The sequence below is a fragment of the Staurois parvus genome, unplaced genomic scaffold, assembly GCF_062004578.1.
Source record: "Staurois parvus isolate SC_StPar_1 unplaced genomic scaffold, SC_StPar_1.0 ptg000022l, whole genome shotgun sequence".
Taxonomy (NCBI): domain Eukaryota; kingdom Metazoa; phylum Chordata; class Amphibia; order Anura; family Ranidae; genus Staurois; species Staurois parvus.
This window is the reverse complement of record NW_028317818.1, coordinates 6,230,715-6,247,055: the sequence shown is the minus strand read 5'-3', so window position 1 is coordinate 6,247,055 and position 16,341 is coordinate 6,230,715. Positions and strand designations below refer to the sequence as shown.

Below are 16,341 nucleotides of genomic sequence, written 5' to 3'. Positions count from 1 at the left end.
AACGTAAAAGTTTTAAAGTAAAAGACTAGCATGCACATAGCCTGACTGGATTTATTCAATTCAGTTAAAAAAGCAAGATCTGAATTGTGATAAAAAGCTTATAAAAGCATATCAGAAAGGTTCAAGAATTTTTAAAAGTCCTTATTTGCATATCCATACAACCAATTTATTTGTCCTGGGACTTAAAATGAGGCACAACACATGAGAGTAACAAATAACTAGTTTCCAACATTAATTTTTAATAAATGAATAAACTTCTTATTGCATACAAAAATAGGATAAAATGGTAACAAGCTGATTTGTAATAAATCCATATTAATGCATTTCACACATAATTAGATATACTATTGACTGTATACAATCCAGATGTCACTGCATAATTACATTAAAATTGCATCTAAAAACTCAACGTGTTTCATGACTCCTTGTTCACTTCTTCAGGAGTAGATGCATGTATATTATCTGCTAAGTAAAACATCACATATGTAGCATACCTAGTGGTATCTTGTAATATATAAAATCGTTCCAATCTCAAGGGTCACCAGAGGGACCCTAATGCATACAAATCAGCTAAAAATACATATGATAGTATTTCCAAATGGTGATCACCAGGGGAGTCTCACCAGAGAGCTGTGGAACTGTGACTACACGAGAACTCAAGGAGACAAGGCAGAAGCAGATTCAAAGTGGGTGGGCAATCATGATAGCACCCAATGTAATTACTATGGAAAGAAATTTAGGTATACATTATAGTAATAAATGAAAGATGAAATCAAGATGAGTGATAAGCAAGTATCAAGAAACAAGGAACTATTTAATATATTACAAGATACCACTAGGTATGCTACATACTTGATGTTTTACCTTGCAGATATTATACATGCATCTACTCCTGAAGATGTGAACAAAGAGTCACTAAACGCGTCAAGTTTTTGGATGCAATTTAATGTAATTGTGTATTGACATCTGGATTGTATAACAGTATATCCAATGATGTATGAAATGCATTAATATGGATTTATTACAAATCAGTTTGTTAGCATTTTTTTTCCTTTTGTGGCCACCAAACTGCATGATACCGCAATAGGATGCAGTTTGTATTTCAATGTTTTAATTAATTTATGAACAGTTTAAAACAGGAGCAACAAAACACGCCCACACAGGGGCTATCAATTGCACATAAAAAAAAACAAAAAAACAGTGTTCTAACACCAACAGAGCAAAAGGTGCGCCCATGCAGGGGCTATCAATGGCACATAAATGAAAAAAACATTAGTATAACACCCACAGTAACTCAAACTAAAGGCAGCTATCCGCTGCCACACCAAAACAAACAGAAAAAGAAAAGGAAAGAGGAGTACAAAAGGAAAAAGATAACAAGACCAATAGCAGGGGTCCGAGAACACCAATACTGAGCAACATCACAAACCCAGACTAGCCGAGGGGAGCGTGGTAAAGGTATATTGCAACCACGGCTCCCATATTTTCAAGAATTTTCGTTGAAAGTCGTTACAGATACTCAATATCTGTTCATTGAGCATCATAGTGGTCATATGGTCCCGCACCCCCTGAAAAGGGACAAACGTGCTCTTCCAAGCCTGAGCAATTGTTCTAATGGCCGACAAAAACAAATAGGAAGCCAACTTCTGCTGGTGAGCCAAGAGGCCCGATATGGGACAATGAATCAAAGCATACCGAGCATCCCGGAATATGGAGAGATGGAACAAGGTGAAAAGGAGGCCAAACACACAAGACCAAAAACGAAACAGTCTTGGGCATGACCACCAGATATTCAATACATCACCACGATGGCCACAACCCCGAAAGCATCGATCACTGCAGGCAAGGTTTGCCTGGGCCAAACAAACTGGAACCCAATACCAACGACACAATACCTTGTATGCCGCCTCCAGCGTGGTCGTATTAAATGAACATTTAGCTATAAGTGACCAGGCCCTATTCCAGTCCTCCAGATCCACGACTGCCCCCAGGTTGCACTCCCACTGAGCGAAATATGAGAGAGAAGTATACATTGAGCTTCTGTTCAAAGCTGCATAAAGAAGGGAAATAATGCCTGGGGTGCCCAGACACTGTTGGCAAAGCAGTTCAAAGGCAGATTTCTGGTACGGGAAAGCGGAAGTGCCCCTCAGTGAGGTCAGCCAATGTCACAATTGAAGGTAATGAAAAAAGTCTGCTGGAGGGACATTCCATGACTTCCGAAGAGAATTCCAAGTGGGGAAGGACCGAGAAGTCAAAAAGTGTCGCACCTGCAAAAAACCATTGGCCACCTACTAAGAAAACGCCATTGGTTGAGCTAAACCCAGTGGGAAGAGAGGGTTGTTAATAACTGGGAGCAAGGGTAGGAAAGGTGACATCAGGCCACTGGAGAAACGTACCACGTCACACACTTGTAAGCTATGGAGCGAAATCGGACTCAGTGTCATAGGTAGAGATGAGCGAATTATTCAAAAATTCGATTCGGCTGATTCGCCGAATTTGCGGGAGAAATTCGATTCGATGCGAATTTATTCGCTGCGAATTTAACTTATTAAAAGGGTTTCTAGGCTTCAGAGAGCCTTTATATTAGTGCAGAACACTGTAACTTTAATTTAAATGCCCTTGGAGTCTGCTGGGGAAGAGAAATAATACTGTCAGTCAGTATGACATGCAGATGAGTGCCGTCGATCTTAGAATCACCGCACACTTCACTCATTTGGGCAGTCACGGGGCACGACGAAGAAGAAGAAGAAGAAGAAGAAGAAGAAGAAGAAGAAGGAAAAGAAGAATGAAAAGAAGAAGAAGAAGAATGAAAAGAAGAAGAAGAAGAATGAAAAGAAGAATGAAAAGAAGAAGAAGAAGAATGAAAAGAAGAAGAAGAATGAAAAGAAGAAGAAGAAGAATGAAAAGAAGAAGAATGAAAAGAAGAATGAAAAGAAGAAGAAGAAGAATGAAAAGAAGAAGAAGAAGAATGAAAAGAAGAATGAAAAGAAGAAGAAGAATGAAAAGAAGAAGAAGAAGAATGAAAAGAAGAAGAAGAAGAAGAATGAAAAGAAGAATGAAAAGAAGAATGAAAAGAAGAATGAAAAGAAGAAGAAGAAGAATGAAAAGAAGAAGAAGAATGAAAAGAAGAAGAAGAAGAATGAAAAGAAGAAGAAGAAGAATGAAAAGAAGAATGAAAAGAAGAAGAAGAAGAATGAAAAGAAGAATGAAAAGAAGAATGAGAAGAATGAAAAGAAGAATGAAAAGAAGAAGAAGAATGAAAAGAAGAAGAAGAAGAATGAAAAGAAGAATGAAAAGAAGAAGAAGAATGAAAAGAAGAAGAAGAAGAATGAAAAGAAGAATGAGAAGAAGAATGAAAAGAAGAATGAAAAGAAGAATGAGAAGAATGAAAAGAAGAAGAAGAATGAAAAGAAGAAGAAGAAGAATGAAAAGAAGAAGAAGAAGAATGAAAAGAAGAAGAATGAAAAGAAGAATGAAAAGAAGAAGAAGAAGAATGAAAAGAAGAAGAAGAAGAATGAAAAGAAGAATGAAAAGAAGAATGAGAAGAATGAAAAGAAGAATGAAAAGAAGAAGAAGAAGAATGAAAAGAAGAATGAAAAGAAGGAGAATGAAAAGAAGAAGAAGAATGAAAAGAAGAATGAAAAGAAGAAGAAGAAGAATAAAAAGAAGAAGAATGAAAAGAAGAAGAAGAAGAATGAAAAGAAGAAGAAGAATGAAAAGAAGAAGAATTCCAGTACAGCAAAAAGTGTATCTGCAGAGAGCTCCGCTATTTCTGACAGTTCTCTGACAGTTCCTTCACATTTACAGCGGTTGAAACATTGTATCTATTTGTTTCCGAATAAAAACATCTGTATCCTAAATGGAAACAAATAGATACAATGTTTCAACTGTAAATGTGAAGGAACTGTCAGAGAACTGTCAGAAATAGCGGAGCTCTCTGCAGTGACACTTTTTGCCGGCTGATCGGGGAAAATTCGATTCGTTCATCCGAAGTTTGCTAAAATTCGGATTCGGTGCGAATCAAATTTTTCCTAATATTCTAAACGAATTCCACTTCGCCAAGTTCGATTCGCTCATCTCTAGTCATAGGGCGTAGGGCAGGGGGAAGCCATAGAAGCGTCGATGTCGCAATAGGGGCACAATTAGGTCGTTTCAGCAGGACCCAGAGAGCAACGTCTGAGGAAGCATGCAACATAGACAGCAGGGCAATCTGGCTCACCTGGTAATACTTAGTTACATTACGCACCCCAGGACCACCCTGGAGTCTATGAACAAAAAGCGTATTTCTGGAGACTCTGGGGCGCTTATCGGCACAGATAAAATGCATAATCTCCACCTGAATCAACCAAAGGAAATGAGTATAACAATTTCGGCAAGATGGTCATTTTCACTGAATTAACCCGTCCTATCCAAGACAGGTGCGGAAATTGACAAGAGTGCATAAGAGAGGACACAGAGTGAATCAATGGATAATAATTTGCAGCAAACAAAAAGCCATAGGTAGGGGTCAAGCGAATGCCTACGTATTCAAGAGAAGAGGAAGCCAGCTTGTTAGCATGTTATCCTCTTTTTGTATGCAATGAGAAGTTTATTCATTTATTAAAAATTATTGTTGGAAACTAGTTATTCCTTGGTCATGTAACACACACAACACTTGCTTCATTTAAAGTCCCAGGACAAATAAACTGGTTGTGTGGATATATTAAGGGATGGAGGCACATCACTGGGTGCATCAGATCACATTCTATTTTTGTTATCCTTATTTGCATAATGTATCAGGTTATTGCCATACGAAAATGAGAATGTCTTTCAGATATCTAGCACTTTCAGACAGTCGTAAATAGCATAATGTGCATCTGCTATCATGTGACACAAAGCAATTGTTGTGAAGGTTGTGTGTAAACAAGAGTTTTTTATAGTATAGTTCAAAATAGGACTATAATATTTTTTAATATCATAAACATAATAAAAACATAAGATTTTACTGAAACATCTGGCCTTAGAAAAGTTAAGGTGTTTTGTACAAAGGGGTAGCTTGTCAAACACCTGGGCTTGTGTTTTCACCAAACATTCAGTCAGGAAAATGAAAATGTCTTTTTATTGAATTTCACTTTTAACCAGTCTAGTCATTGGAGTGCATTCAGCTTTATTGGTTTTGCATAATAAGTACTCTATTAAGTCAATCACCCACTAATGTAATTCTTTTTCTATTCAGTAATTCATCAGTGTCATGTGAGCGTGTGTGTCTGTCAATTAATACAGATGCTAGATTATAAAAATCAACACAGTGTTGTAAAAGGGTGAAATACAAACACAGAAAGAAAAGCTTACCATTTGTGTATGGATTCAAAGTCTTTTTATTTGTCATCACACGTGCTGTAGCATTATTAACCTAAGCATAAAAAAATCTGAATTAGTTTTTGGCATTATATGATCAGATGTTCTCTTTTCATGCATTTTAACTGTTCTATAAAAGTGACATTTATTCAGTTTTCTAACAATCATGAGAAAGCTTAGATGGAAAAAAAATTACATGTAATTATATTTACTTCTCTCAATGCACCAGTATAAATTATCTTAAAATTGTAACACATATCAATTAAAATGTAATAAAGACACATTAGAAGCCAATTAAAAAAGGTTTTGCAAAAACTAAAATTCAGGATGTTTCTATTTTTTGAAAACCCACTTATACACTAAATATGTAACTCAATAAAAGAGCCCAATATAAATTAACATTAAGAGTAAACAGGAAATTATTAGAACAAACACTACCAACAGCACAAAAGAAAATATGTGGGAAATAAATATAAAAAAAAAATAAAAAAAGCAGAGTCTGGCACTCAACAACATAGCAAATAATATACATTATCTCAATCTAAATGTCATTTAATTGGAGTATTTATCTTCTTTAATTTTATTTACAAAGCTTAGGGAACATTTATATTCACTGTTTTCTAAATGAACAGTATCACCCTTCTCAGTTTAAAGAACTAAAAAACTAAATTCTATAGTGTAATGTGCATATTATTGTATTTATACACATTGTATACCCAATCAGATTCAAGTTAATATAAAACAAAATTAAAAATTCCTCATAACTTTTTTTGCATGTTTGAAATGAACACTAGCTTCAGTAAACGCTACTCATTTACTAACTCCAGCTGGCCATATATGGATCAAAATGTGGCTGGTTCAGCAGAGACTGGCCAAATTTCAATCTATGTATGGCCGTGTTGGGTTTTAGCTGCTCGATCAGCACTGCAGGTTATGGTCTGCAGTGCTCATCACTGTACTCTAACAGCCGAAAATTTTAATCCATGTACTCCTCGCTTAACGACCGAGTTCCGTTTCAACGACTTAGTCGTTAAGCGAATTGGTCGTTAAGTGAGGAACTGCATGTACTGTATACAGTAGTACAATATATGCATAGTATTTGACAATACAGTATTCTGAATAAGTAAAATAACAAGAAAGATCAAACTGAAAACTTCCACTTGTCTTAATTTGCATAGGTTGTGTAATTTACACACAGTACTGGAATGTTGTATTACAGAACATAAAGTTAGCAAAGTACGGTCGTAACGGTGAAGAGATGGTCGTAAGTGCGAGCGGTCGCTAAACAGGTAGGTCGTTAAGCGAGGAGTGTCTGTACTGTATGGCTACTGTGGTTGAACAGAAGTCAATCTTGAGCAGGGACTGGAAAAATTTTGATCCAAGGGGTTGACTTACTAAAACGCATGCAAAATGTCATGCAGCTGTGCATGGTAGCAAATCAGCTTCTAACTTCAGCTTGTTCAAAACTGGAAGCCAATGGGATTCTGTGCAGAGCTGCACCAGTTTTAGTAAGTCAACCCCCATGTATGGCCACTGTGGTTGAACATAAGTCGGTCTACCATTTGACTTCTGTTTAACCACCCTGTTGAATTTTGACAGCTCAATCAGTACTGCAGGCTATAGTCTTCAGTGCTGATCAGTGTACTTTGTATTTTGAGAATGGGAAGACTTCCCCACCATCAAAGACACAGTGGGGAGGATTGAATCTATTGATGAGGAAATCGGGTCAGTTTTCTTCGTTGAACTGACTGGTTGAATGGAAAAAAACATACTCATTTATAGGTTGTCTTTTTCACTTAATCTCTTTACTCTCTGGATAAATATTACTTAGGAATGTTATCAACAACTGCAACATATAATTAAATATTTTAAAATAAAAAAGTTGACTTCCTGACTAAATTTCAGTTATATGTTTCACCGCTGGCTTGTTTTTGTGTCATTAAAGTAGAGTTTTACTTAATAAAAAAATGTGCAAGCAGTCAGGCTTTTAACTTTATTAGAGCCATACTATTTCTCTTTTGCAATAACACCCTTTTTACTAACTTGCTTGCAATCTTCTTTCAAATGTACACAAGTATGCATACAGCCCTCATTCTCAGTAAGTCCGATGCATGGAAATGATGTCATCCTAAAATGACTAATTAAGATGGCTGAAGATGCTGAACCCAGAAAAAGGTTTGGCAAAGACTGTAAAGGGAACTTGAGAATGCCACACCAGTGATGGTGCATACTTGTGGAATTTAGTTATGCTTTAACATATTTGTTTCATTATTTTGTTGATTTTCTTGCTTGTTTGTTATCTTTTATTTGCCCTTGATAAATATGTTTGCTAAAATGAAGTACATTTGTTATTTATTTTGTATTAACTGCTTTCCTCCCACCCTATAGCAGATATACTGCTACAGGATGTCAGGGGTGTGAAAAATCACTAGTATATATGTGATTTTGAATTTCTGGGTAGGGTAGCTATTCAAGCCTCAGCTGTCAATCACCAGGTCCTGGATGGTGATTACTCGCCGACACCCGGTGATCATTGAGCCTTACCAACAGAGGGAGCAGTATATATACCACCATTTGTAAACGCTATAACTTTCACCTAAACCAATTAATTTACATGTATTTGGTCTTTTGTTTTGCAAAGACATGTAGCAGAATACATTTTGGCCTAAATTTATGATGAAATTAGATTTTTTTTTTTTTTTTAGTGGACATGTTTAATAGCAAAAAGTTTTCTCAAAATCGTTGTTTTTTTTTTATAGCGCCAAAAATAAAAAAATAACAGGTGATTAAATACCACTGAAAGAAAGCTCTATTCATGGGAAAAAAGGACGTAAATTTAATTTGGGTGCAGCATTGCATGACCGCGCAATTGTCAGTTAAAGTAACGCAGCACCATAACGCAAAAAATGACCTGGTCAAGAAGGGGGGTAAATCCTCTGGAGGGCAAGTGGCTAATAAATATTTACACGAGTACACTATATTGGGAAGTGAAAGATTAAGTGCACCTTTGACATGTACCAGCCTATGCAGATAGAGGGCTCCAATAGTTTTAAATGTTCTGTACTGTTTGTATTCTTTAATGCAAATGCCATACCTGTAGGTCTTTTCTGTCCCCCATGCCTGGCAAAATACTCCCAATGTTTACATTTCTATTTTATGACTTATTTACAAGACATGCCATATGTTGTGTGCTTGCAGACAGAATTGTAAGACTTATTCAAAAAGCTGTGCATATAGCAATAGCTAAGTTCAGCATTTGATTGGATTAGGAAACAGGGAGTGCGTTGTGCATGTGTTGCTTTTGAATTAGGAAGCACACTCACTATTCACACTCACTACTGAAACACTGAATGCAAGCATCCAACATCTGAAGTGTCATGGAAATAAGCCAAGGGCTAGGAATATAAACATTGGGAGTATTTCATACAGTCACTATGATTGATAGAAAAGGCCTACAGGTAAAGTATTTGCATGAAACATTATTTAAATATTTGGCTTTTAATTACAAATTAATCAACCAAACTTAACCTATTGGTGCTGTAAAGCTTTTCATTGGGCTTTAAGTTGTTTTCAGACATGTTTTCCATTTTAATTCCCTTTGCATCCCTGTGAAGCATATCTATGGTCCAAATTTAAAATCATGTATTAATTTCCACATTGTATTTTAGGTATTTCTAGCCTACTCCTTATATTCTGCACATTGTTGAAGTGTGTGAACTAACTTTGTGAAGAATCCCACACATTTACTCCCTTGGTTTCTGTGCCACAAATTCACTATACCCTGTGAGTAGGTAGTGATGTGTCACATATTACACAGAGCCTGCCCAATGAACTGTAGAGGTGCTGGGAGGAAGAATTTCAGGAGGCAATACAAAAATCACTGTTTGCAGGCAATAATAAAAAACAGGAGATAAGCTGCAAACTATGCAGAAGAGAGATGGCCAGCAGACAGGCAGCGCTTACAACATGAAAGAAGATTTTTCAAATAAGCTTATATTGGATTGTCAAATATAACTATTGTTTCTATTTCTTTTTCAATGCTTATGTTACAGAATGAAAGTGTATGAGGTGACCATAGAACTCCTTTAAGATTCTCCTGATATCCTTAACATATTTAGGGTATTTACTAACTAGTAAAACAGGTTCTTTCTAAAAAAGAAACAATGATTTTCTTTATTGTAACCAAAATTCCAGTACTGGGAAGTGTTAAACAAAAAGTAAATTAAAAGAAATATAATCATAAGACCAACACACTTGATGAAACAAATAGAATAAACATTTGGATACACAAGCAAAAGGATCAATTTTACATATACAGTGAATAACAAATGAGTGAGCAAATTATAATATACAATAAAGTATATTTTAAGCACACACCTCTATCTTACGGCCTTCTACTACTGTGCCATGCAATTTCTCCCTCGCCCGGTCCGCATCAGCACTATTTTCAAAAGTTACGAAACCAAATCCCTGAAGGCAGGAGAGAAAAGGGAAAATAAAATGCATATAATTTCCCAGTTTGTTGTTTTTTTATTGCTCTGTTTTTCCCATTTTGTTATTTTAATTTCTATTAAATATAAAGAAATATGTATTTCACAATTTATGCATACATTTATTTTTTGCAACAAATAATATAACTATACCTTTCAGTATCATCAGCTAATTATTGTTTATCTGAAAAAAAAAAATCTGGGAAAAAAAGAATATGCATCACTAATTTATGTATCTACCATTAACAAAGGAAAAAAAGTAGTCTATAAAAATAAACTCTGTGCAGCTATTAATGAAAAGGTATCCTTTTGGCAATACCTGAATTCAAAATTAAAAAATTTAAATCTGAAAAAAATATGTGGCACTAACTTATGTATCTACCATGAACAAAGAGAAACAATAGTCTTTAAAGATCTATCCTGTACAAATATTAATTTATTAATTTTTTTCAGCTCACTAGAACCTTTATTTTCTTCAAATTATGAAAACCAATATTAATAATCATAAAAAAATCATCAGGTAACTAAGGTAGGGATTTGCACAAACTTAGATTCATATCCCCCCCCCCACCCCACATACACAGCCAACAGTGCAAAACATTAGAAATAACAACTGTTTTCCAAAACTAAAATAAAGGGACAAGATAAAATCTAAAATAAAAAGACAGGATACACACATCACAATTATAATTTGGTAATAAAATTACATATAATACCATTCAAATTAAATGATGTCACTGTTTTGAGAGCCTATTTGCAGTTCAGATAACTGTGATACTTTTCATACTTTTTTAGACCTCTACATACAGTATACCCAGTGATTCGACTAGCCTCAGGTGATACACATAGAGGAAACAAATCCTCCTACATAAGTTGTACTTGCTTATCTGTAGTTTCCCAAAACACATATTTTACACAGCATCTCTCAGCAGTAGAAAACGGAGTAGGTATCTGAAATCCCACATGCCGCAGAACTAGAGCACAGAGTTCCATGAAATCTGATAGCTGATTGGAGGCAAGGACACACCCGCAGGCTCATAGAAAAACCATACAGAGCTGAGGCTGTCAGTCACCTGCTGTGTGCTGTCTGGAGTGAGGTATCTCCTGGGAGATTGAGGTGTCAGCTTAAAGTCTTTTTAATAACTTATGCAAACATCAGAGAGATCAGAGATCGGATAGGAACCAGATCTGGTGCTCTGGACTCAGGCACGTACACACTATAGATAGTTATTCTTTGTTAATTTTTCATGTCTGATGTTTAAACCGTCTGACATCCCCAAGAAAAAAAAAGCTGAATCGTTTCATCAATAAGCATAAAATGGCTGATAACTTATAGAACAGTGGGTAACAAATATAATTTATTATGCTGTCATAAATATCAAATTTGCCACAAACTTGAGTTATTGGGGAATAATTTGTATTCAATTCTTGTAGCATACATTCCATCAGGTTATCATAAAAACAATTTTAAAATGTCAAAATGATTTCAATAAAACTATTTACAAATAGAGTAAGGCTGGCCATACATTATACAATTATCTTCCAATTTTCTGCCCAATTTCCTTTAGACTTACCTTCAACTGTGTAGTGCAAGGGCCTGCCTAATTGGATACAACTGAAAGTGTTGTTTAGGTTTGTCCTCCTATTATATGGTTTTTGGTAAATCTAAACCAAAAATCTCCAGATAATTGTATAATGTATGGCCAGCCTCTACTCTAGAGTATGTAGAAAGCAATGCAGCTGGTTGTGATTAAGCAAATGATACATCAATAGTTGCTCTGCAGAGAACCAAAATTTGGAGAAATCAAAGCCTAGAATTACAGCCTTGGCATTGAAAACCATAGCCCACATATGATGCAGTCTAGGTAGACACATAAGGCTTTTTAAAACCTGAAGGAAATGCCCATTCACACATGCAATATATACTGTATCTACATTAATGTACTCAGTGCAGCAAACTACATTTTCTGCTCTACAATAATACCATAAACGTAGATATTAGTTTTTAAAGTTTTTTTAGTTTTGCTAAATACACTGCTCAAAAAATTAAAGGAACACTTTTTAATCAGAGTATAGCATCAAGTCAGTTAAACTCCTGGGATATTGATCTGGTCAGTAAAGTAGCAGAGGGGGTTGTTAATCAGTTTTAGCTGCTTTGGTGTTAATGAAATTAACAACAGGTGCACTAGGTTGGCAACAATGAGATGTCCCCTAAAACAGTAATGGTTTTGCAGGCAGAGGCCACAGATATTGTTTTTCCTATTCATCTTTTCTGACTGTTTTTCACTAGTTTTGCATTTGTCTAGGGTCAGTGTCATTACTGGTAGCTTGAGGCCATACTTGGACCCTACAAAGGTTGCACAGGCAGTCCAACTCCTCCAGGATGCCACATCAATTCATGCCATTGCCAGAAGGTTTGCTGCATCTCTCAGCGCAGTCTCAAGAGCATGGAGAAGATTCCATGAGACAGTTTAGAGTTACTCTAGGAGTAACTCATGAACATGCAAATCAGTGCATAATTTGTTAGATATGCATTTCTTTTGAATTTTTTGTTGCTATTCTTTGTGAGTTGGCAAACATTCAAAATCAGCAGGGGATCAAATACTTATTTCCTTCACTGTATGTGCCCTGCCGCTATGACCTGGGCCATGGGTGCATCGATAGGATCAAGTGCGCAAAAGCCAAATTTCTGTAAAACTAATTGTAACCAGGTGAAATTCACATTATTGAAAGCCTTCTCGGCATCAAGGGATATGATCACTAGATCATGGTGTGGGTTGTGTTTAGCATGGTTAAGTACAGCTAGAACTTTGCGCATATTATAGGCAGCCGATATTCCCTGTATGAAACCTGCTTGGGATGGGTGGATGAGAGATGGTAGAATGGTGGCCAATCTGCTATTATTGTTGAGATTATTTTAGAGTCTAGATTCAAAAGGGAAATCAGCCGATAGCAGCCAGGGTCTGTAGGGTCCTTACCTTTCTTTGCTATCAATTTTATATGTGCTTGGAAATTTAGTCGCCTCCTTCCTGGATTTTGTGGTATACTGATTGTAGAGTTGGAGTAACTGTTTTGGCCGTAAGTTTGTAAAATTCTGCTGTGTAACCATTGGGGCCAGGGGCTTTACCATTGGCCAATGAGTGGATCTCAGAGATGATGTCTTCCGATGTTATCGGGGCGTTAAGGGTTTGTAGTGCGGTTGGGTCAACTTGCTGGAGGGTAAGTTGTTTCAAAAAAGTGTTGACATGTGTAATGTCTATAGGATCTGGGCAGCATAATTGAGCATAGAATCATTCTAAGATAGATATAATATTTTCTGGTGTGTCTTTGAAGGAGCCCTGAGAGTCCTTCAAGGCTGAAATGGGTTAGAGTAAATGGTATTTTACATAAGCGAGCTAGTAGTTTGCCCTGCTTGTTGCCAAATTTGTGGTATTGGAGTTCAAGATAGGATTGGTGTACTGATTCTTGGGCCAAGTGTCGAATAGTTTTTTTGCATCCAGCCAAATTTTCCTGTTTTCATGCTAGTTTAATTCTGTCAGGTTCCTTTGAGCCTGTCTTAAATGTGTGCTAGCTTCTCTGAATTTGGTAATAGTTTTTTCTTTATAGGTGGATGCGAATGCTATTATTCTGCCTCTGGGCACCACTTTGCCTGTTTCCCAAAACAGGTTAGGGGTGTTCTGATGTGCCTTATTAGTGAATATAAAATCTGCCCAGGTTGTAGCTACCTGGGATAGATCTTGGTTGTTTGCCAAGTAGGATGGGAAGTGCCAGATTCTAGAAGGGCAAGTCGTGTTAAGATGGTTCAGCAAGATGGAGATCGGGGTATGATCAGAGATGGCCATGTCATGAATGAGGAACCCGGTGATGTGGTTTAACGAAACAGAAGTGCAAAAAAAGTAATCAATTCTGGACAGTGTATGATGGACATGGGAGTAAAAAGTGTAGTCTTTTCCATGTAGGTGAGATAGTCGCCAGATATCTGTTAGCTGTAGCGCCTCTACAAAATTAGCTAACAGTGTGGGAGCAGTGGAAGCACAGTGGAGAGACGACCAGAGCCGGTCATTGGTTTTGGTTTTATCTTACTGCCAGTTCATGTAGAAGTTGAAATCTCCTCCGATAATGAGGGGAAGGTGGACATAATTCGATATCCGTGAGGACATTGATTGAAAAAAATTGTTTAGTGGGGGAGTTGGGAGCGTAAATGTTAGTGAGTACTAGGTTGCTAGAACCCAGTTTAATGTGTGATGTGATGAAAAGCCCTTCATCATCAGTTTCAGTGGAAATAACTTCAGGGGAGAGCCACTTGTGGATAAGTATGAGTACTCCAGCTTTGGCTTTAATCGATGGGGATCCTAGCACCTGATCCACCCACAACTTTTTCATGCGTGTGAAGTCTGTCTGGGTCTGATGGGTTTCTTGGAGTAGGGATATGTCTGCTTTTAGTTGCTTCAAGTGGCGTAGGATAGCCATGCGTTTGTGGGGTGATCTTAGGCCTTTGATGTTCCAGGAAATTACCCATATCATTGTAAAAAATTGACTGAGGTGTAGCTGAGGGTATAGCAAATATCATTTTCTGATGCGTCCCTCTCTACTCAGATCCTAGCTGCAAATATTGACTGGGGTTGGTAACTCTCTTGTTGTGACTTAGGAAATAGGGTAGAATAAGAAGATAGAAAAACATAGAGAAAGGCATACAGTGGGCCCAACAGGGGCCTAATGGAGAGACAAAATATACAACAAACCAATGCAATAGTTTGGACTTCGCGTTTTTCCGCATGGTACACCTTTACTATGACCAGCTTAACCAGAGAATTCTTCTTAACCCGCCATGGGAGTATAGCTATTTTGTGGTAGAGAACCTCCCATCAGGTAACTCTGTTAGTCAGAGTGAATCTAGGATTCCAATATCTCATAGGTTTTTGTGTGCTCTGAGTATGAAGGACCATGGATAAAAGGAAAACATTCCAGATAACATATTGAAACTTATTTCAACAGCTTGAACATCGTGTATCATATAGAAAGGCAACTTGAGGTAAGGATATGTCTTCTGACGCAGAACGGTTAAACTTTGACATCTCTTGAAGAGATGGAGTAAAAGTTAAAGATTTAGCAATCTGGAGATCTTTGAAAAGTGCGCTAGATGATAGAGTAGAAGCGAGGTCATGGAGGCCATAGCTTTCCAGATCGTTGGTTCACTTGTTGCCTTTTGGAGGGTCTTTACGGGGGCTGCGTTGATCCCTGAGGACTGTGTCGCAGATGGGTTGTAGGGAGTTTGGCGAGTCGTTTGCTTCGCTTAGGTGGGTCTGCAGGAAATGTGAAGCTTCCTCTGGGTGAGTGAAGGCTTTGGATTCTCCTGTGTGTATGGTAAACCATAAGTGAGAGTAAATTTAATGCCTTTTTGGTGCAGGGAAGAGCAGATGGTTTGAAAGGCTTTTCATTTATGTGACACTTCTTGTGAGTAATCCACGAATAAAAGCAATTTATGTCCTTCTATTAGTAGAGAGTGGGAGTTGCAGAATGAGTTGAGGATAGACACTCTATCTGTGTAGTTGAGATATCTGGCAATCACAGACCATGGCGTGCGCCTGTCGTTAGATGGTGCGCCTAAGCAGTGTGCTCTTTCCACCTGGCATGGCAAGGCTAGGTCCAGGGTTGCAGGAATGTGTGTGGTGCAGATATCCAAAAGGGCTGTAAGATTCAGGGAGCCCTATAATGCGCAAATTGTTTCTGCTTGAGCAGTTTTCTAAATCGTCCAACTTTTCCAAAATGGTTTGTTGCATAAGTGCAACTTGGTGTGCCCCCGCTTGAACAGAATGGACTTCATCCTCCAAATCAGAAAGCCGCTGTTCTGTTTCAGATAAACGTTTTGCATGGTCATCCAGATCTTTTCTAAGTTGTTCTATGCCCATTGACACTGCTCTGTCCACAGCTAGGGTGATAGTAGGTGAGAGTAGGGTTGCAACAGCCTGTGCTATTTTTTCATATTGCTCTGCCTGTATATGAGTGTCAGGTTGTGCTGAGACTGCTGGAGTCTGTGTCTCTGGCATACCTGCTTCTATGCTGTTGGCAGCCATCTTGGCTGCGGAGGAGAGAGAGCTGCACGACTCAGGCTGTGGAGCAGGTGAGGAGCTGGGAGAGTGATCTCAGGGCTTGTGGCGGGTGTCCCAGAAGCGGGGAGCCGTGTTTGTATGCTGGGAGATCCGGAGCCGCGAGTCCCATGTCCCTTTTCCATCTTTATAAAATTCTATTATCTTGTTACTCAAGTCTTATGACAATTTTTTTCTGCTCCCCATGGCTCAGTATCTAGCCTGCTAAGTGCTCATTGACTATTTATGCACAGACACTAATTGCCAATTATAAAGTCACATATGTGGGAAATGAACCTTCAATTGACATTTTAACCTTTGTGCGCCACCTTGTGTGTGTGTACCAAGGTTAAACATGCCAGGGCATCAAACTAGGTAACTTTTTAACATCCATAGACAATGCTTTAAAAGCCTTTATGGGTTAGCAC

At 37.6% G+C, this 16,341-nt stretch overlaps 1 protein-coding gene across 4 annotated transcripts in view; it reads right to left on the bottom strand.

Annotated features, from left to right (window-relative positions):
• The window catches only part of RBFOX1 (RNA binding fox-1 homolog 1), a 1,043,447-nt gene that overhangs the window by 295,833 nt on the left and 731,273 nt on the right, over positions 1-16,341 (bottom strand). For all 4 annotated transcript variants that reach the window (XM_089692050.1, XM_089692041.1, XM_089692066.1 and 1 more), the window contains exons 5-6: positions 9,715-9,807; positions 5,332-5,392 (exon numbers count right to left, since the gene is read on the bottom strand). In XM_089692050.1, the coding sequence (XP_089548176.1) occupies positions 5,332-5,392; positions 9,715-9,807 (154 nt within the window). The remainder of the gene's footprint in view (positions 1-5,331; positions 5,393-9,714; positions 9,808-16,341) is intronic.